The sequence below is a fragment of the Heterocephalus glaber genome, unplaced genomic scaffold (assembly GCF_053883595.1).
Source record: "Heterocephalus glaber isolate CG9 unplaced genomic scaffold, H.glaber_assembly_v1.0 deba00001454, whole genome shotgun sequence".
NCBI classification, from domain to species: domain Eukaryota; kingdom Metazoa; phylum Chordata; class Mammalia; order Rodentia; family Bathyergidae; genus Heterocephalus; species Heterocephalus glaber.
The window spans coordinates 14,362,584-14,385,146 of NW_028258303.1; the positions used below are offsets into that span (position 1 = coordinate 14,362,584).

Genomic DNA, 22,563 nt, shown 5'->3' on the forward strand with positions numbered 1-22,563 from the left:
CTCCCGAGCTGTTGCTTCAGAAGGGAACCTGGCACCAGAGCTTCTGTTGTCTCCTTTCCCTCTGCAGGATGCCACTCCTCCTGCAGGACCTGCCAGGCTGGAGGACCTTTCTCCTGTTCTTCCTGCAACACCAGCCTCGTTCTTACCCACATGGGTACCTGCAGCATCTCCTGCTTCCCTGGACACTACCTGGATGACAGTCGTGCTTGCCAGCGTAGGTGTTTTAATGAAATTTCTCTCTTCTGCCCTTCAGGGGCTGCTGGAAGAAATGTGAAGTTCTTGTTTTCCATCTTCTCTCTCAGTAGCCTTTGTTTTTCTAAATGGAAGAAAACTGGTGCAGGGACAATGTGGAGGCCATTAGTAGATTGTAATTCAGACATCTACTGATTGAAAGTTCTCTTCTCTAAATACTAGCGGTGATCTTGAGCAGGTTAACTTCTCTGTTCCAGTTATCTCATTTATAAAATAAGTATTAGCCTGCTTCACCTTTATTATTTCTCACAGCTATCCAGTTTTTGATCCTGGCTAGAGAATGAAGCTTGCTTAAGTACACAGACAGTGCCTAAGCACTTTTCTGGATTTAACTTGTTTTCTCCATTTATATGTTGAATATTGACACTGTACAAGACTTTACATGTTGCAAAACATTCCAACTATTTCTGCCCAAAAGTAGTTATTTTGTTTTCATAACAGTTACATATATAGATGTCTTCTTTCTCAAATAAGTCAGAATATGATTGATTACCTTGTGTCAGGCAGAAATGAATTAGCATAAATTAGGGAAAGGGCAGATCAAAATGGGAAAAGTGTAGGGAATCCTTCACAGAGGAAGGAACATTTCAGATAGGCTGAGAGATAGCTTACTTTATTTCAGTCACTAAAGTGTCATTCAAAAAATATTATTTCCTACTTTTGAAAATGACAGTGAACAAATAGAGAGGCAGTGTTTCATTTTTATGTTCCAGGAGGTACCATGTTGATGTCATGGCAGATGAGTGAATGAGGAGGGTAAGCTGTGGGGTCAGGAGTCTGAAGCTTAAGCCCTAACTGACACTCACAGTAAACTGCCACTTTGTGGTCTTAAGCAAGTCAATTAATTGCTGGGCCTCAGTTTCTTTTTCTGTAATAGAGGGATTATAACAATATCTCCATTCTAGTTGCATTCAACACAGACTCTAGTAGAGGAGAAGGTCTCTCTCAGTATAGTAATGATTGTTATTGAAATCATTATCATCATCATGAGCATCATGGGCATCAACATCATCTGGAATAAAAGGTAAATCACATAGCAAAAGATATTTATATAGAAAGGAAGATATTACTGTTAGTTCATTGAGTGTTTGCAAGCATTTGCCTTTGAAATGAAGCTACGTGGATTTCACACCTTTGCATCACCTATTGAGACAACAACAATAGCAACCTTTACTGAACCAATGGGAAGATTTCTTTACTTAACAGAAATTTTGCATGGTATATATCAGCTGTCTGCCAGGATCTGTACTTCCTATAATACAAGAGACAGGAATGAAATACTTTCATGTTCTGTTCAAATGGAAAAGAATATTGGCAGAGAAATAGTGATTCAGATTTATGAGGATCTTCACAGCAGTGGAATCACAGGAATAGAATTTCAAAAGGAAAAACAGAATCCCTTGTATGAAGTATAGATGACAAAAATGCATTGGATTGAAATATTTCTCTTTGGGGAAGTGTTTGCCTCACTGCAGGGTGGTACCTTTGCTCTGCTACCATGTAAATAGGATTTCATAGGCTGGTTCAGTTGAATTAAGAAGCTCCTACCTTCAGTCCTTAAGTTTCATTCTTTTTGATATCTTTTTTTTTTTCGGTACTGGGGATCAAACTCATGACCTTGTACTTTCCAGTCAGGCACAGTGCCACTGAACTACATCCCTGGCCCAAGTTTTATTCTTTTTAAGATTGCATGAAGTAAGCCCTTTAATTGGGATATTTGAGTTTCTAGCATGTAAAAAAAAAAAAAATCAACAATGCCCCTTTGTAATGTTCACCATTGCAGGCAATTATAGGCCTGCCAGTTTTAAAAATTGTTCAGTAAAGGGTTTTTGAGGAAATGTAACCAGTATTAGAGGAGGCAATGATAACTATTATTAAAGAAAGTAAGGACTGGGGAGCTTTCCAGATTCTGGTTGCAGAAATCTTTAGAGAGTTTGTACTATTAACTCAGCCCTAAGCTTTTTTTTTTTTTTTTTTTTTTGGTACCGGGGATTAAACTCAGGTTCTTTTGCTTGCGCAGCAGGCAGCGAAACCACTGAACTAAATCCCCGACCCCAGCCCTAAACTTTAAGGGAAGCAGTTGAGGCAGGAACTTTAAAAAGTGATGCTGAATAAGTGCAGTACCTTGCAGTTGGAGGAGAGCTCCAGGCTTACCCAAGGCATCCTTGAATCAGCACAGATATTGTTTCTCCTTCTCCTTCCCAGACCTCCACCAGAACCATCGTTGGTGGGCTATTCTTTCTGATCAACCATAGAACTTCCCTCTGGAAGTAGAGAATAAGTCTCCCCCTCATTCACATGATTACATTCAAAAGTTAGAAATCAACTCTCATTTCCCACCTGGTCATCTCTGATTCCTCAACAGAACTGGACCCAGCAGACAGTTTGAGCAGAGGTTGGTGGTGTCTCTCAGACCTACATAGAGAACAGGCCTAGTAAATTCCACACACTGGGAGGGCCTTCCTCTTTCCTCACTGACCGCTGGTGACAGCTCATCCCTGGGTCACTTCCTGGCTTCTGGTCCACTTACCACCCTCTCCTCTATCCTGGCACTTGCCATGGTACTCAGTGACCTCAGTGACCTGCCCTCGGTATTGCCATTGTGGGAAAGTCACACCAACATGGCTGCCTCAGGAGAAATACTTTGTGTGGGGTGAATATAGTAAGGAGGAGAGAGTGCTCCTTCACCACATGCCTCTGGAGATAGAAGCTGAGGACCCAAGGGCCTGTGGTGTGTACACCACTACTGTGTGTGAGACAAAGGCGGCCGTTGCCTGATTGCCATAGAAAGAAAGGAGAAGGGGAAAGTTGGAGATCAGGATGATAGACATGCATCCCTTTACATCCACAAAGTAGTCTAACATTTCAAAATGCTCAGTGTACGGCTAACTTATACACCACGGTACCACAGGGAAATAAGAGACTGCATGCAAAGATTCAAGAGCCCAGAGGCAGAGGAAGGCTAAAAATGTAAGGCATCAGAAACTCTCAGACCTCGGGGCAGGGGTATTGGCCTGTGGCTCCAGGCTGAGGAGCTGTCATTGGGCTTCATGTGCAGCTGCATGCCAAGTAGGGAGCCCAGCTGGTTTTGGGGAGACTCCTCAGCTGAAGCTTATGTTAGTATCTTCAGTAATCACATCACATTTTTTAGTTAATATTAAGTCGTTAATTGTCAAAAAGGCTTGGGCTGGTTATCTTTATAGAAAACTGCTGCCTAAGCAAGTCATCCCCATCCTATATTTGTTCAGTTGGTTTTAGAATGAAAATGCAGGACTTCACTTACAGTTCTGCTTATTTCACTTGACCACTTTAGATTTATTGTTTCAACTGGTTGAAATAACTGAATTCTTGTTCTCTCAGCTAGTAAAACTTAACCATGTGTTTCCAATACAGGTATACATGCCATATTTAAATTTGATTAGCATGATTCTTTTGTTTAAAGTCATTACCAAAAATATTGATAAGGTATAAAATTAAGGCTTGATCACTATTGTTTTTTTGGTTTTTTGGTACCGGGGATCGAACTCAGGACCTTGAGCTTGCAAGGCAGGAACCAGAACCACTGAGCTAAATCCCCAGCCCGCTTGATCATTATTGTACTCTACTAGGGACATTGCTTTTACTAATTATGCAGATTTACTAAGCACTTTTTCAGTGTGTATTTCAGTCATCTTCAAATCTACCTACAACTATTAGAGCCTACTTTATTTTTGAATTCACAAGTTTGTCTTCAAGATGTTTGTCAAATGCTATTTCCAAATTAAAAACCATGCATAAAAATCCTAGCAAAAAAAGAATAAAAATTTAGTCTTGAATAAGCTTCCAACAGTTAAAATACTCTTTTCTAATTATTTCCAAAGTGTCTGTTTGAAAATGCAATCAATAATTTTCCAAGGATCTTAAATTACCAGTGCACACATTCAAATAAATATTTTTATCACAGTGACTTTCTTTGTAGGAGAAATAAGAGTACATCATTTCTCTTTTATTTTATAGGGAGGTAACTTTCCTGCATTATGCCGCACTTGTACCCTATAAGGTAGTCCTAAAACTATTGGCTTGCTCTCATTCCCCTCTCCCCTGACATACACTTAAAGTGGATTTCAGAATGGGGTAGAGATGTGGGTGCTTTTGTGTGTTTGTATATTAAATGCTTGGCTTTGCTCATTTATGTAGCAGGTATTGACTGAGCACCTGCAATATAACAGATAACCAGCCCCAGGCTAGGGAATAATGCAAGGAACAAAACAAACCTGCTCTTTGCTTTCATGAAGTCTACAGCTTTTAAAGGATACAGATGTTAAACAAGTGATTACTTAAGTGAAAATTGTTACACATAGCAGGAAAGAAATGTCTAAGGTGCTAATATGAGCGTGTAACTGGGAGACTTGTTCTTGAGTAGAGATCCTACAAAGGCTTTCTGGAAGGACAGAATGAAGAGTAATAATGAAAGATAAGAATCTTGAAGTTTATATTAAGAGGATTCAAATGTGTTAGGATTTCTAGCTAGAGGAAATGGAGAAAATATGGAGCAACAATATTTGTGGAAATGATGGTGGGAAATTTTCCATTATTAAAGAAAAGCATTGAGTTTGTAGGGGAAGTGCATTCTGTGACCTGAGCAATATGAATAAGTCTCTCTGGTGGATGCATGGGAAGTAGATTGCAGGGGCTCAGCCTGGATATGAGGAAACCAATCAAGAGGCTGTGACTGAATCCCGCAAGGATGATAATGGATTGGGTGTATTGTTTTTTGTGGATATGAAGAAAAGCGCAGAGTTCACCGTGTTATGTTAGAGACTTTGAAAAAATAGGACCCAGTGAGTGATTGGATTAGAAGTGAAAGAAAGAGAAATACCAAGATAGACTCCAAGGTTTCTAGCATGAACAATTTCGATAGAGCAGTGCCAGTTGTTAGAGAAGACAGAAGCACTATCAAAGTGGAGAGTCATGAATTATACCGCTGGCTGCTGAGAACAATTGAGCAAACTAATAAACCAAGTAAGCTTTGAGTCCTTTGTATCTTAAATTATGGGATTTCATAAGCTCCATGTTGCAGTTGGTATCTAATTTTAATTTTGGCATCGCACACACACACAGAGACATGCACACACGCACACATGCACACACACACCTAAACTATACAGGGGTTTACAAAAATACACTATACAGGGCTTTTTTCCTTAAGAAGTAAGGTTCAAATAAAACTCTGGACTTTAGTTCCAGAGGTCTTAGGGTAAATACAAATTCTGTTATTGAATCACAGATTTCCATCCATGGTTTTATAATTTATCTGTAGAAAAGCAAAATTATTCTCTTTTATTTTGGAAAATGAAAAACTAGCATTTTCTGTTTCTGCTGCTCAGAGAGGAGGCTTATGAGTCATAATTAGAGAGCAAGTTGGAGCAGGGCTTTGTTCTGGTGTGGCATCTGCCTGAGCTTGATCCATGTTTCCACATTTGCAATTGTAATCATCTTGTCATTTCTTCTATCTGTGCAGCATGCGACACACATTGTCGGAGCTGTGCTTCACTTTCCAGCTGTACATCCTGCCAAGATCCAAACAAGGTGCTGCTTTTTGGGGAATGCCACTATGAGAGCTGTGCCCCACAGTACTATCTTGACATCTCCACCAAAACGTGCAGAGGTAAAGCTCTTCCTGAGTTGTGTATGGATTCTTTTCTCCAGTGATACCCCACTTAGCATGGTGCCCAGTCCCCCACATTAGGAAAGTGCCCTCATCAAATGTGCTGACTTTCTCTGATGATAGCGAGAATTACATGTTCATTTATTCACTCACTTATTTGCTTATGAAGCACATTTTTGAGTACCTACAACGTGTGGGCCACTGTGCCAGGCATTGGTAACTGGACCAGAGGTTGCCAAACTGGAAATCTTCAGCATATCTTTGGCCCATAGACTGGTTGTGTTTGGCTCACCTAATGTTCTGATGCTTTAAAATCTGTTTATTTGCTTTTTATAAATCAAAAGACTTTGCATAGAAAAATTGGTATTTTTTGTTTCCTTTGAAAAAAATCAGAAGATTCTGGCAGTACTGGCTTTGAGTTATCTTTGTGCAAAGATAGGCACCATGCAGCTCTCCTCCCTGCTGGATGGAGCCCTGTCTCTTCACCAAAGCCCCCACCACGCCCTGTTCTGTCACAGCAGACCTATTGCAAAGATTTACATTATCTTCTTGGGCCCTTCAGTGTTTGCACTTATAGCTGTAGCTTGCTAGACTCTACACTCAAGGAGGTCAGGAGTTGTGTCTGTCATCTCTGCTTGACAAGAAAACACTGTCCCTGTCAACAGGGAATTTACAGGGAGGTAATATCAAAAACAAGTGCCTTTTTCTTTGTGCTCCAATAGCTGGAATTCTTGGCATTTTTTGCTCTTTGAATGGTAATCCTCAGCAAGGTGAAAAAAACAGAGCTAAAAACAAGTTTAACTTGATTCTGTTCCATGTTCCCCCTCATCCTGGCCTCTTTCCACATTTCTCTCTCTGCTTCCAGCTCTGGCAGGGAAGCTGCAGCTCAGATATGGAGGTCAAACTTCTGCCAACTGAACTTGGGATGCTTTGAGTCTGTGCAACATTGCACATTTTCCATTCCAAGAAATTCTACATGGTTGTCAACTTAGGTGGTCTGCTGCACCGAAGACCACAGAAGCCTCTGCTGCTTTCCTTCTAACCAGGGGCTGTCAGTTTGCAGTGCAAAACAAGATGATCACAAATCCTCCCTGTTGTAAATGATTTCATAACCATGCTGGCAGGTTTCAAGGCTATGTTTTAGTCCTTTTCCCTTAGGACTGAGTCAGCCAAATAAATGAGTGAAATTAACTTTATAAATCTTGGGAGCGTGTATACCGTCTTGCGCATTTACCTGCTCTTTGGGACATAGAAATACTGCATCAAGGAAGAGAAAAGGTAAATGGTGACAGTTTTCCCCAGCTTCTTAGGATGGAGAGTATGGTTGAGGAAGCTGTGAGTTTTTCTGTAAGAAAAATAGTTCAGCAGCAGACAATTACTGAGCTATTACTATATGCCAGACACTGCACTAAATTATATATTGATTAATTATTATTGTAGTGCTGGGGATGGAACGCAAGACCTTGCATATATTAAGTACCTCCTTTATCTCTGAGCGACATGCCCAGCTCCTGTATTAAATTCTTTACCTTCATAATTTTACTTAATCTTCACAGTGACTTTGTAAATTGGGTACTATGTTTGTCCCTGTTTTATTGAGGCTTCAAACATGTAAAGAAGGTATATGAAGTGATGCAGATAAAAAGTAACAATTCCTTGACTAAACAGCAACTTGCCTGGCCTCAAAACTTTAACCACACCCTGCAACCCATCTTCTACACTTCTTACCAGCTAGAACACTGGTTTTGTAGTTGCTTCAGAATTGCTTGGAACACTAAAGACAACAGCAACAACAACTATACATAATAACTACAATAACAAAAAGCAAAAGCAGCACCAACATGTTTTCCTGTGCCCCAACTCTGCCTTTGATGTTGAGCTTGATCCTCTGTATTTCTAACAATCCCCCTGCATTATCTGATTTATCCAAGGATAGGCCTTGCCACAGCATATGCTCCTTGAAGGCAGGGTCTGCACCTCCTACATTCATATCCTCCTGGTGCAGTCATGTGTCTCCCGTGGGAGTTGAGCAAATGACCATGTAAGCCAGTCACTTCCACAGCCCTGAATGAGTCCTTCATTGTTTCCCCAAGAGCTTTCTTTTTGGACAGTTGCTTTATGCTGCATTGAAGTCCAATATCATTGGTTCCTTCTATCATGTTGTCACTGCCTGAGTTTTGAGAGGTAGAAAGTCAGTGGTGGCACCAGATCTCCGGCATCTCTTTACCAATTAAGCATTGAGCATTTGGAGGAAGTCAGGATTAGGTAGTGGGGCATGTTGGCCACTCCTTGTGGCAAGCTTTGCATGAAGACTTGGCATGGCACACGGAAGACTTGGAATCCCATATGGGGCCCATGGGATGAGACCAGGTTGATCTGGCTGACAAGTACACTCTGCAGAAACGTGGAGTGCACCCTGCCCATGCCTGTGTCTCACATAATTAGGAAACAGTGAACCTCAGAGAAGCATCCAGGTCACTATAGGCAGAGGCCTCATTACAGCTCACTTATCTGACATCTCTTATGTTGTCCTCACATTACCCTTGCAGCTGCAAATAGCAGCCTCATAAATAGGTTGTAGGGCCTGAGGGTGGATGGGAACCAAGCTGTTCTAACCCAGGCTTTCTTTGCAGAGTGTGATTGGAGTTGCAATGTGTGCAGCGGGCCTCTAAGAACAGATTGCCTGCAGTGCATGGATGGCTATGTTCTCCAGGATGGCACCTGCATAGAGCAGTGCTCACCATCGTTCTACCTCAACTCAGGCCTCTGCAAGAGTAAGGGTTTAGAGGCCCCATTCTGTGACAACCCAGTCTTGGCCTCATTAATTTCTGAGAAGGACACTATGACAAGTTTCCCTTTGTTTTTCACCCTGTTCTGGTTTCTTTCCTAAGAGCTATCTATGTTATTATGAAATGTCCCCATTCTTTCTCCCGTGCCCTTATATGATGTGCTAAAATTTGATGCCACTATGGGAATCCTGGGGTTAAATGACCACACATACAGGTATGTGTAAGACATTGCTTTTGGATTTCTTTTTAAAAATTGAACCATCGTGTCCTCCAGATGGGAAGGTCTGTGTACTGGGGATTGGAGCCATAGAAAGACCATGTTATTCTACCATCTGCCTCCCTAAACCCTATGTATGCCCTATGCCTCACTATCACCTCTCTGTCTCCCAAGTATCATCTGAAGCTTCAGTTTAACACTACAAAATCCTCAAATCTTGCAGTTTCTACCAAAAGTGCACAGAGAGCATTCCTGAGAGACTGGTAATGGACTGGATAAGGCAGGAAAGACCAACACTTCAACAAAATAGTACTGAGTGCCAAGGACTAGTTAATAATAACATTAATCACTCATATCTGTCAATTACTTTAGAGTATATCTAGCATTTTCTAGTATGCAATTGGATCTTCACTCAAGGAGATGTGTGGGACAGCATTTTGACTCCCATTTTGTAGGGGAGAACACAGAGGCTCATGGGGTAGAGGGACTAATCCTAAGTCTCCTGACTGATAAGTGAAGTGTCACAGGCAGAAACCTGGCTCCTTAACTCCTCATGGGGTGCTTCACTTAGTTGACCAAATGGTATTGCTACCTGGTACCTAATGCTGCCTTCCCACAAGGGCCCAGAGCCCCCTTGGAAAGCTACAGATTCCTGTTCGGTTGACTTGACTTTTGTCTTTTAGGCTGTGACAGCCACTGTCTCCAGTGCCAAGGTCCCTATCAGTGCACCCGCTGTGAAGGGCCATTTCTCCTCTTGGAAGCCCAGTGTGTCCAGGAATGTGGGAAGGGGTATTTTTCAGATCATGCAAAGCACAAATGCACAGGTAATTTGAGTCTGTTCTGGGTACTCCGGGAAGAGATAAGGCAGCAAGGGCAAGTTAGTCGTGGGTGCTGATTCCCAGGTAATGCAGAATTCCGAGTTAGATGCAGAATGAAAACCCATGGAACTTAGCTGAAATAACTGATGGCTTCCCATATACACCTGCCAAATGCTGGTTAAATAGAATATAAGAGCGCAGCCCAATAATGCTCTTGCACAGATCAATGTTGTCCCTAAAGGTCTTTATGAAAACAAAGCCAATATTTTATGGAATGTAAAGTGTATATTGAACTACAGTGAGGTATCCGTTAAGAGTGGATCAGCCATATTGATATGGACATAGAATTTTCAATGTGTAGACTAAACCACTCGTGACCCTGACATTGGCATTATATTTTTGAAGAATAAGATTTGGGAGAATAATTTAGTAAGACACACTGGAGTTTTTATTATTACAATAAGGCTAAACACACAATCTTAATCTCCTTGGATCATCCAAGAAAATTGACCATTTGTTCTCATCATTTCTATAAAAACTTAGTATCATTTGTACCACTTGAAAAAATACCTGACATTTAGCAATAATGCCGTAACCCAGGCAAACCATTCTCCTGTCACCAAATTTCTTCATCTGCATTATCTCATTTAACATTTGTAGGGCTGGGGATTTAGCTCAGTGGTTTCGCCGCCTGCTGCGCAAGCTCAAGGACCCGAGTTTGATCCCTGGTACCAAAAAAAAAAAAAAAATTTGCAATGACTTGGTAAGACGTGGAAAACATGAATGCTGTTTTACAAGTGGAAAAAAAAAGAGACTTCAAGGTGTTAATCAAAGCAATCAGATATTAAAGCCAAGTTTTCTGCTTCTAATGCAAGGCCTTATAAATGATACTGTGCAGCCTTTTTATAACAAAATTCCAACTGAGGAAGAGCAAATTTAGATAGTGAGCACTTAGTCTGAAGAAGACTATTAACCTGACCCAAGGAAATTATGCTATGGGTCTTCAAACAACTCTCTTCATGCATTTAAAATACTACTACTAACAATAATAAGTGTGACTGTGGTAGTAATAGAACAGTTGAGCCTTTTCTGTGTGCCTGGCACTATTCTAGTCACTTCACATTGTAACATATGCAATCCTCCCAACTATTAATTGCGTGAGGTGCTATGCTATCCTGGAAATAAAATTATAACATTATTAAAGGAACTTGCCTAGAGTCACAGCTGGTAAGTGGTAAAGAAGGAATGGTACCCAAAATGAGCCCAAGCTCTTAGTCACTCAATGTCCTCTCTTACAGGGCAATGTTAACTTTTATTTATTTATTTATTTATTTATTTATTTATTTATTTATTTATTTTTGGTACCGAGGATTGAACTCAGGACCTTGCTCTTTTGAGGCAGGTGCGGTGCCACTGAGCTAACTCCCCAGCCCTTCAATGTTAACTTTTAAAATAATCCACCCATGTGCCATATTGTTTCGATCACAGTGTATATACTGGGGAGGGGCCTTTCTGTTCGCCCCTGAGGGTAGATTACTCCCTATGAATCTCCACAGGAAAGCTGTTAGGATTTGCTTATGTTGCCACTTAGGGGTCCCTTGTTGTTTGTGCACTGACTCCTCAGGTTGCAATCCCTTTGTTTCTCTGGTGAGCCTGGCTGGTGTCTGTGTCTTGGTTGTGCCTCATTTCTTGTGTCCTCTCTTTGATAGCCTGCCCTCAGGGTTGCTTGCAGTGCAGCTCCAGGGATTGGTGTCATCTCTGTGACTATGGGTTCTTTCTGAGGAGCGGCCTCTGTGTTGCCAGCTGTGTTCCTGGCTTCTCTGCCCATTCCTCTAATGAAACATGTGCTGGTAAGAACTTCACCTCCTCCCATTTCTGGTGAATTTGCCAATAATCTGTTTGTGCAGTGGCTGGGTTTATGGACAGAATTAATTATGATATAAAATGCAGAATTCACATCCTTAGAAATTAGGAAAAGTCCACTGTTTGGAATGAAAAAAGAAGTGGTCTGTGTTTTGAAAATTCACAACTATCAAATAAAAAATTTGGCACAGATTTAGGTTTGTTCCTGAACTGCAGCCATGTTACAGAAAATTACCTATATATATTTACATATGTAATGTATTTAATTTTTCCTGTAAACTTGTAGAGCTAATTATGCAAAGATACAATGGTACATCTTCTTTGCATGCAGTGAAGATAAATTGTAAACAGTGAAGTGGATAGATTTGAAGCCACACTGTTTGGTGTTCTAAATAAGGTAACATGTTAAAGGAAAGGAGTTGGTCTCTCCCAACACATCAATGGACACCTTACCCTAAACATCAAATAGAAGCAAATTCAGTCCTAGTTTTGAATGTCAGAAATTTTATAAGTAGCTAAAGCTTAGAAGTTACATCTTGGCTTAGTGTACCTTAGTATTTTAATGTTGTTCATCAGTGACATGGGGAATTTTCTAATATTCACACTCAGTCACTTATTCTGTCTCCATTTTTCTGGTCTCTAAAGATATTAAGATATTTCCAAAGGGAAAAAATATGTTTTTGACTTACATTGTTGGAACCTTTTTATAAACCCCAAGTGAGAATTAGCTTACTTCTTGTGGGGCATAATACAGATCAACTTATGAAAATGAATTCCACTTTCACTAGAATAATCTTATGGTAGAAGTTATCTCCATGAAACTGTGCACTCCCCAACTGTCCTGTCTGACTTGTTGTAGAAGGGCCTACCAATTAAAGACTTCAGCAGAACATCTTGCATAGGAGAGAGTGAGTTCTACCTTAGGGCAGGAAATCCTAATTCAGCCATCATAAGCAACATATGGATGGACATTGTAAAAATTTTAAAATAAAGCTTATATATGTCACGTGAGCCACCCACAACCCAGCTTCATTGCAGATTAACTGTTGCTCTTCTAGGGAGCAGTATTAGACACCTGCCTTTTTTCCTGACCTCACTGGATTTGATGTAACAGGTGTATCAAGATAAGGCTGGGTTCTCAAACCTGCCAGCCTATTAGATTACCTGATGAGTTTGTAAAATTAATGAGGTCCATTCCAGAACATCTAAGTCACACTCTCTAGTAGAAGAGCCAGATGTCAGTAATATTCATCGATGACAAGGATTTTGTCAGTTTTGTTTTAAAAGTTTCCTATGTGATTTGTTATTATTATTAGTAGTAGTATTATTGAGGTATAATTCACATACCTTAAAATTCACCCTTAAAAGTATATAACCCAGTGGTTTTTAGTTTACTTGCAAAGTTGCATCACTATCAAATATCTAATTCCTGAACATTTATATCACCCTAAAAAAAACCCACATAACCATTAACAGTCTCTGCTCATTTCTCCCTCACGCTAGCCCCTGACAATCACTAATCTACTTTCTGTCTTTGTAGATTTGCCTGTTCCAGACATTTTGCATGAATGGAATCACAACATATGGCCTTTTGTATTTGGCTTCTTTTACTTAATATGATGTTCTCAGGTTTCTTCCATGTTGTAGCTTGCATCAATACATCTTTTCTTTTTTTCTTATGGATTAGTAATATTATGTTGTGTGGATAGACCACATTTTATCTACTCAACTTTTGGTGTTTTATTGTGGTGATGGAGACTGTATCCAGGTCCTCATACATGCTATGCAAGCACTCTACCACTGAGCTACTGTTTTTCTCTTTGTCAGTTGATGGATACTGTATTTGCATTGTTTCTACTTTGTGCCTGCTGTGAACATGCTATGCAGTAGTCTTTGTATGGGCATATATTTTCATTTCCTCAGGGTATATACCTAGGAGTAGAATTGCTAGGTCACCTGATAACTGTACAGCATTTCACTGAGGAAGTGCCCAACTATATTTCTAAGTGCCTGCACTTTTTAGATTCCCGTCAGCAGCTTACAAGGATTCCACTTGCACCACATCCTCACCAACACTCCTCATTGTCTTTCCTAGTGGAGTGGTGTGATATCTAATTATGGTTTTGGTCTGTATTTCCCTTAGGACTAATGTTCATGTGCTCATTGGCCTTTCGTATATCATCTTTGGAGAAATGCCTCATCAACCTCTTGACCACTTTAAAAATTGTGGTGTCTTTTATTTTTGAGTTAAAAGAGCTCTTTATGTATTCTGGATAAAAGTCTTTTTTAAGTATGATTGGCAAATATTTTCTCCTGCTCTAGAGGTTGTCTTTTCACTTTGCATCTTTTAAAACCCATAAGTTTTCAATTTTGATGTCAAACTTACTGAATTTCTTTGTCACTTGTGCTTTTTCGTGTCCTATCCAAGGAAGCATTGTTAAGCTCACAAATCATACCAATCTATACCTGTATTTTCTTCTAACATGCATCCAAGGTGATGAACAATGGGTTAGAAGGATCCTTGTGCTGTGTAATAACCCAGAATCACCTCTGTGAAGCTCTGAATTAACATTACATGCTTATTTCTTTAAAATAAATAAGTAAGACCTAATCAGTGAATGTAAATAGGCCCGACCTTTGAATTTATGTTTTTCAGGCAAAATACACACTCCCAGTCTTCATGTGAATGGTTCCTTGACTCTAGCTATTGGCTCAGTGAAGCCACTGGATTTTTCCCTCCTGAACATCCAACCCCAGGACGGCACAGTGGAAGACCTCCTGTTCCACATTGTGAGCACTCCCACCAACGGTCAGCTGGTGCTCTCAAGAAATGGAAAAGAGGATCAGCTGGATAAGGCTGGCCATTTTAGCTGGAAAGATGTGAACCAGAAGAGAGTACGTTTTGTGCACAGCAAAGAAAAACTCAGGTGAGGTAGCAGTATTGTTTTCCTCCTTCTTCTTTCCCATCATTCCTCTCCCCATCCTCCTTTCTCAGTAGCTCTCCATTCTCATCTGGGGAAGATCGATACTCCACAAATGCTTTCAGCTGCCTGTCATCGTGCCCCTGTAATTGCTCAGAAAGTGTGCTTCTGTTTGAAGTATTTTCATTTAATGACATAATTATGGGTAATTCTCTGATGTGACAGGAAAACTCCTAGAATAATTACCAGTGTTTTGGCCCAGCAAAAACAAAACTAGTTACATAGCCAGATGCCGGGGCTGCTTCTCCACATGAAAATAATGCAGAGGGAGTAGGGAGCAGACGAAGGATGGAGCACTTGCTTTTCAAGGTGTTCAGTGGTCCCTAGAATCTCAGAAGTGGAAGGAAACTTTGAGTCATGGTTAACTTTTTATTATCCACATTATGAGATTAATTGTGGTTAATTTCTAAGCCTGATCCTGTTTTCCTCTAATGCTTCACATACTTCCAGCTGTCTCCCCCACCCCTACTGACATGCTTCAGGAAGGCAGTTGAATGTTAACACCAACCCGAGCAAGTATAGCCCTGTAATTAGCAGAGTAAATCTACTAAACAGAAATCAGAGAATGAACCCCGAAGATTAGCCTCTTGGATTCTCCTTCACTCTGCTCTGCTTCATTAATACAGATAATTCACCATAGACTACAGTGTGTAAACAAGGAATTGAAATCATGAAACAATCAGAGAGACACAGTGAATATTGTCTACTGAACACTGAACAGTTTTACTATTTTTATTCCTATTTTTTTGGAGGGGGAGAAAAGTAGATGACACTTTCTCTATTTGGGTTCAGAACTAATGATGCCAGTATCTGGGAAGATCATATTATTGCCATAAGAACAACTAACAATTACTGAGTGCTAACTTTAAACCATGCCTTGTAGTAAACACTTACAGGAACTATGTACATTGTGTTCCCAGTCTACAGATAAGAAAACTGGGGCCTTGAGAGTATTAGTAATGTAGCCCAACTTCACAACCTGTGAGTGTGAAGGAAATTCTGACCCAACACCCTCTGATTCCATAGCCCAGGCCTTTAGTCACAATGATTTCTGCCTCCCTATATTCTAGGAACAATAGGCATGCTTGTATTCTGTAGGGGCTGAGATCACCAAAAAGAAAAGCAGGTACTATGACAGATGGAGCCTCAGACTCTAATATTTCATGCTGTACAGTCACTCTTCAGATTCCTGATTTGTTTCTTGTACTCCCTTTTGCTGCAAGTATAGTTCTTAAATACTGTATCTGCATTACACATATGCATGTGCTTATACACACACACACACACACACACACACACACACCCTTTACACAGCTTTTTACCAGTAGTTGGAATCACTTGTGGAAAGCATAAAACTTCATAGACAACCAAAGTTAACCTTCTTGTCTGGTTACTTCTTTACACATCACCAGTTTTCTTGCAGAATCTTAGTTTTGCACCCCCAAACAGGACAAAGAATGAGTTTAGGAAATTCTTGCATTACTCTATCTTATTGGGTACCCATTTTAATACTGGGCTTTCTTTATCTAAAAATCCAAACAAAAAGTAATGGAGAAATGATAAAAAGAGGTTAGTAGAACTCAGGAAAAAATAAAATTTGTTGTTTCTGATTGATAGAACAACAAAAACTCAACTTGACAATGTTTCTTGTTTGTTTTTTTATGAAAACACTGACCATGATTCTTTAAGATTGGAATTCTTTAGGATTGGACTCCTTTGGAATTAGAATGCTCTGTGTAGTAAAAAAACCTGTCATTCTGATACACTGTCATTGCTGAGATCCTGATCACTGTTAGCGGGACCTCCATGCCACCAAAAATCATTTTTCCCTTTCTTTGTTCTTTGTTCATTTTGTGTTTGCATTCTCTTGAAGCTTCGAGGTGAGAGTGGAGAGGGGGAGGATTTAAATGGGGCAGAAAGGAGGATGGAACAGGAGGGAAGACAGAATACCTTTTCTAAAGAGTGAGATTTATTGAGCTATAATTTACATCCAATAAATTTCCCCATTCTAAAGCACACTGTCCAGTGAATGGTAACAAATGGTATACAGTTGTTTCGTTACCACAGCCACAGTCAAGATATAAAACAGTTCCACCAGCCCCTAAATATTTCTTTTTTATAGTTACTCCCTTCTGCCTAATCCCTGGAAACCACTGATCTGGCTTTTTACCCCAATAGTATTGTCCTTTCTAAAATGTCTCGTGAATAGAATCACACAGATATGGAGTTTTTGTTTCTGGCAATTGCCATAATGCTTTTAAGATTCATCCACATTCTTTCACATATAAGATGTTAGTTCCAAGAATGGCTTTTTTTTTTGGTACTGGGGATCAAACTCGGGACCTTGCACTTTCGAGGCAGCGCCAGAACCACTGAGCTAAATCCCCAGCTCAAGAATGGATTTTAAAGAACCTTTAAAACAATGGTCCCTGCAGTAGATCAGAACTCCAAAGCTGCCATAATGCATTAATCACACATCTTATGAGCCAGCACTGAGGTCTGTCCTTGGCTTGGCTTTGAAGGTGGGTGGCTCTCTCCTTCCCTTCTAACACTTTCTGAAGCTGCAGAGACACCAATCTTTTAAAAGAAGTCAACCCACAGCAAAGAGTGAGCCTTATTTTATTATTAATTTGGACTCTTTGGTTATAAGAAGTGAATACTCGCTTCAGCAGCACATATACTGAAATTGGTTGCAAGTAGTGGAAATGAGCTTGAAGTAGATCAAGCAAAATAGTAAGGCTCATTAAAACATTGCAGAGGTGGCTCAGATCTCAAAGACATCAAGAGGAACTGTGCTCTGGGGCAAATCCAGAAGCTAAAACTGGATGGGAGGCAGGACTCAACTCTTCTCTTATCCCCATGTCCCATTGCTCAGAGGCTTCATTCACCTCCTCCTACAGACAGGCACCTTCCATGTTCTCATCAGCATGGTACTCTGGTTGCCCTGGACTCACATGGTGAGACTCACTGCTGGCTCTTAGGTCAGGTCCAACTCTCCAGGAAGAATCAGCCATCCTTGCCTAGTCTTGATCACAGTGAGTGAGTGTAGGGGTGCAGGGAGAAGAGATAGAGTCACATAACACAGCCATTACAAACGTGGTTATTGGGGCCATTCACATGAATTGGGAAGGAGTCGCTGGGAAGGTTTGCTGGCAAGAGTGATCATTGGGAGCTGGGCAGAGACTAGAAGATTCTATTCCATTCTTCACTTTACACATAGCCTTATTGCACCGCTAATCTACCTCATCCTGACAACTAATTTTCAGCTGTTTATACATTCAGTTTCAAGAAAAAGGAAGCAAAACAGTTATATTATTTGTGTGTTACAGTGAGATCTGAGACATAGTACTGTATTTTTACCTGTGTCTGGCTATGTTACTCTTTGGTAATTTCTATTTACAGTGTGGATATTACATTTCTACAGTGGTTTGATCCAAATGTTTACATACACATAACCTAAAAATATTTTTAATCCTTCTTTCTGAAGACTCACTTAATGACTGTATTTTCTTATTCCTGTCCTGACTTCTTTAGCAAAGGTTACTTTTCCTTGAAAATTAGTGACCACCAGTTCTTCTCTGAACCACAGCTGATCAACATACAAGCATTTTCAACACAGGTAATTAAAAATGCTAAGCAATCAACAATTTTGTATGCCTACTTATTCTCAAGGGAAAAAAATCAAGACTTACTACAGCTTTAGGAAAAATACTCAAGCTAAGTTAAACTTGTCTTAGTTTTATCATGAAATTCCATTGGAGTAATTTTTAGTACTTTTGGGCAATAATGTCAGCAATAACAATTGCTCATGCATTTGTAGTACTCAGAGTTTCACATAAGTGACTCAGTTGATCCTCCTGCCAGCCTTATGAAATGTTATTACCCCCAATTTACAGAGAAGGAAACGAAAGCCCAAGAAGGTTACTTAATTTGTGTGTGGTCTATAGCTAAGAGTCAAGACTTGTGCCCATTAGACCTGGCTTCAGAGTCTGTGCTCAAAACCGTTATCTTTTGATGCCTTACTTTACTATATACTGAATGTGATATTAGTCCTGCAGAATAATTTAAGGCTGCTTCAGGTTTTAAGATTTTCCTTTTTTAAGGTAAGTTTTGTTTTACCTAAATATTTCTTTCTCAGTGGTGTGGGGTTTGTAGTACTTAGAGGATCTTATTAAGGATCTGCCTAAATGAGTTGTCAGTGTGGTCATCAGCCCAACAGATCTGAGAAATCATGGTAGAAGCAATAAAGCTCAGTATAATGGCCCTTCACACTCATGTGTCATCACTCTTCTCTGTCAAGTTGCATTTATGTGTCCAGAATACAGAACAGAAGTGCTGAGAGCGGGGCTGGAGAGATTGAACAGCTGGAATGTGTGCAAGGAACAGGAATGATCTACAGTAATGTATCTTCATAAATTGTGAACGAGAGAATGGGACATCATCCCAGGGAACCAACACTACCTAAATGTCCAGACCTTAGTATTGTGCTAGTCATGATTCAAGAAAAGACATTAGATTATTGTTCTTAGCTGGTATTTTAAAATCTTCAGTCCTAAAAGTGAAAAGACTGTGAGCCATTGATAACAACATAGACTTGAACCAGAAGTGGCTGCCAAATGGTGTCAAAAACCCACCTCAACCCTTAGTGATGCTATTACAGTAGGGATAACTTGGAGTTTAGGAGTGATTAGAAATTGATCCTAAGTATAATTTTGTTTTAAGTTAACACATGATCTCTTTAAATGTGTACCAGCGGCCACACAGTCTTAGGACTCACAGGCTTAGATGTTCCTTATATTTAAATTCAGATGTTTTGTTTTGATCTTTTCATTTGGGCTGTTGTAGTGACTCCAACGAAAGATTTAGGGTCCATATTGGCAAATTACTTTCTAATCTGAGATAGTGACTTCTCAGATAGTTTCCTGAATTTGTTTTCCCACAATCAAATGAGTAGGGGAGGAATGTCTATTACATGATAAATTTTTATTTTAACTATTTAAAAGAATTTTAGAAAGGAATTTCAACTTATTTTTGTTCATTTAAATTTCAGTGCTATTTCCATATAGTAGTCCTAAGCTTCCCTGAGTTTTTGTCATGTAAGTTAATTTGTTTTTTTTCCATTTGTGGATCTTGACATCTTTGACCTTTCTTTCTTCTTTCAGAACATGAGCCTTTCATTCTCCTTGTAGAGACTCACAGCTGTAGAACTTTTATGCAGGAATTCTGAGGAGCAACTATCTAATTTCCCACCTTGTGGTTATTTTGATACATTAGTTAGATTGACCTTAATGGAGATTGTAATTTCCAGTAGGCCAGGAAAGTGCCTGCATAGCTTTGAAAGAAAGCCATTTGGGGATAAAGAAGGAAGTGTGTTGAGAAAGTTCTAGATGGTCCAACTTCAAATGATATTTAAAAAAAAACCCTAAGATAATGTTTTCTTTGGCTTCTGGCCTCATGTTTGTGTGTGTGTGTTTCTGTTGTGGTTCATTAACTTTTATCTTTATGAAAGAACATTTTATCTGCTTACTCAGGTTGGTAGGAGAAACCTGATGATGCCAAGAAAAACATACAAAGTTTGCTATATGAGTAGTATCACAAGAATTAACCAGGTGGGGCCAAGGATTTAGCTCAGTGGTTCTGCCGTCTGCCTCGAAAGTGCAAGGACCAGAGTTCCATCCCCAGTACCAAAAAAAAAAAAAGAATTAACCAGGTGGTTCCTTACCCAGGCCATGATCTTGTCAGACCTTATAAGCTGAGTTGGGGTGGGCCTGTGTTAGGATTTGGATGAGAGAACTTGAAGAAAATTCCTGGTAGGGACCAGAAATAGTGTGAATTTCTAATACAGAGGCATCTTACCCTGTGTCAGCATGTTGCAGTGTGGCCTAAAGTGAAGTGTTTAATTCCCAAATGCAAGTCCGCAAATTCCATAGCTCTTATTTGCCTTTCTTGGCTGCAGCCTCTGCTTGGGCTTCCTGACATTGAGCTAATTTCACAATGCAGGAGACATAGTGCAAATCAAGACAGCAGAGAAATTAGAAACAATAGCTCTTTTTGATTCCTTCTTATCCAGACTGTAGCCTTGAAGTGGCTTGAGAAACCTCTAGAACCCAAAGGTGTGAAGTAACCTAAATTACCACAGTCACAGTGACCAGTTGCACCTGTAACAACTGCTGTTGCCCAGCAACAGGTCAGCTCATTGCTAGAGCATCTGTGGTTTCTTAAAAGCCACAGAAAGATCAGTTTGTTGGTCCTTGTGACTTTCTCTACCCCTTTCCCTTCCACTCCACAGATCCCGTATGTGCTGAGAAATGAGGGTCTCCACATTAGCCGAGGAGAGCGGGGAACCATCACCACCCAACTGCTTGACATCCGAGATGATGACAATCCACAGGATGTGGTAGTGGAAGTGCTTGATCCTCCACACCATGGCCAGTTACTCCAAACACATCAGTCCCCTGCAGCCTCCATCTCTCAGTTCCGGCTGGATGAACTCTCCAGAGGCCTTCTCCTCTATGTTCACGATGGCTCCAATAGCACAGCCGATGTCACAGTCTTCCAGGCCAGTGATGGACACTCCTTCCGAAATATACTGTTCCATGTGACAGTTGGGCCCAAGGTACGTGTCATTTCCCAAGTCAGTTTCCTGGCACCTAGGTGTGAAGTTTTGCTGTTGAAATTATTTTGCAGTACTCATAAAATTAGGATATGAGTATTTATTTTTTCAAACAATCTATTTTAGAGGTACTTGGTAAGTATCTATTATGTAAGGGGCAATCTATTTATTTATATATATATTTATATATATATTTAGAGAGAGAGAGAGTTATATGAGCAACCTTCATCTTCAAGACCTCTCTACCAAAAAAGGACAATTTTGAACACATTTTGTTTACCTACTGCTATAAAACTGTTATGATCCACTAATCCTTTTGTCTCCTGCCTGAACATGATCAAGGCACCTCTGTTTTTGTCTGGCCTCCTAAAACAGCTCATGAAATGAGGTCATCTTAATGAATCAAAGGGTTTAAGTCTAGCCATTCTACTCGCCCAACTGAAGTGAGATGTGGCACTCTCATTTGGCAATCACAGGGGTCTTTGGTAGAGGGGCTAAGAGCAGGTTTCTCCATCAGAGTTGTTAATGTGCCATCTTCTGGTGTTCCTTTCATATCCACTAGCACCTGCAGTATTATTTGCTTAACATTTATTTAATATTTTTCTTTGAATCAACTTTTTATTGTAGCCTCATCCTAACAAACAATACTTGTGACACCACACGCTTGCTGTAGTCACACTTTTTTCTGAAATATTGAAATGAATGCATTACCATTCTATAAAATTTCATCCATGTGCTACATAAAATATTACTGGATACAATAAATGAGATGGTTATCACACTGTAGGAAATACTGAGCTGATCCATGCTAATGCACAATCCCACCGAAAAACTCCCCAAACTTTATGGTATTTTGCTGGAAGCTCTTCCCTCAGTTGCATCGAGAATCACTCTTTCCTGTGGTCATAGGTTGGAAACTTACTTTTTTTCTTTAACTTTTCATTCCCAATAGCATTGCCTATGGAGATATCATTAACAATCAGTGAGCAAGATTGATTTACTGAGCATAGTTTAAAATCACTTGTCACTTCCTCACCAATGATCCCTCAAATTTTGCAACTGGTCCTCCTGAAGGGGAACAGCTGTCTCTAATATTGTCTATTAACTAGTTTCTCCGTCTCTTGTCTCATTATTTTCAGCTGCTGGAAACAGGGATGGTAGCATGAAAGAGATGGAAGCGCAGGAAGGCTGATTATGAGATCGAGTTGGCAGGTGGCCACCTTGTATCTAATCATAATTATCACCCTCTTGGAAGATGAAGTTTAGTTCTGGAGAGATGACATCTAGATAGATGAAGATAGTTTTCCTTCCTTCTTCCCAAGGGTTGTACAGGACATCAGTGCATCCCTCATAGCCTATTGGATTTCGATTTTCATGTTGGGA

The 22,563-nt window shown here is 40.0% G+C and overlaps 1 protein-coding gene across 9 annotated transcripts in view; it reads left to right on the plus strand.

Moving 5' to 3' along the window:
• Positions 1–22,563, plus strand: part of Fras1 (Fraser extracellular matrix complex subunit 1) — a 444,408-nt gene that overhangs the window by 284,959 nt on the left and 136,886 nt on the right. For 7 of the 9 annotated variants that reach the window (XR_015452892.1, XM_087215885.1, XM_087215884.1 and 4 more), the window contains 8 exons: positions 68–214; positions 5,753–5,899; positions 8,533–8,673; positions 9,589–9,729; positions 11,433–11,573; positions 14,243–14,513; positions 18,102–18,186; positions 20,857–21,183. Coding sequence is in view for 8 of the 9 variants with exons in the window: in XM_087215885.1 (XP_087072011.1) it covers positions 68–214; positions 5,753–5,899; positions 8,533–8,673; positions 9,589–9,729; positions 11,433–11,573; positions 14,243–14,513; positions 18,102–18,186; positions 20,857–21,183 (1,400 nt within the window). In the remaining variant the exon portion in view is untranslated. The remainder of the gene's footprint in view (positions 1–67; positions 215–5,752; positions 5,900–8,532; positions 8,674–9,588; positions 9,730–11,432; positions 11,574–14,242; positions 14,514–18,101; positions 18,187–20,856; positions 21,184–22,563) is intronic. The other 2 variants (XM_087215889.1, XM_087215890.1) reach the window with 2 other exon arrangements.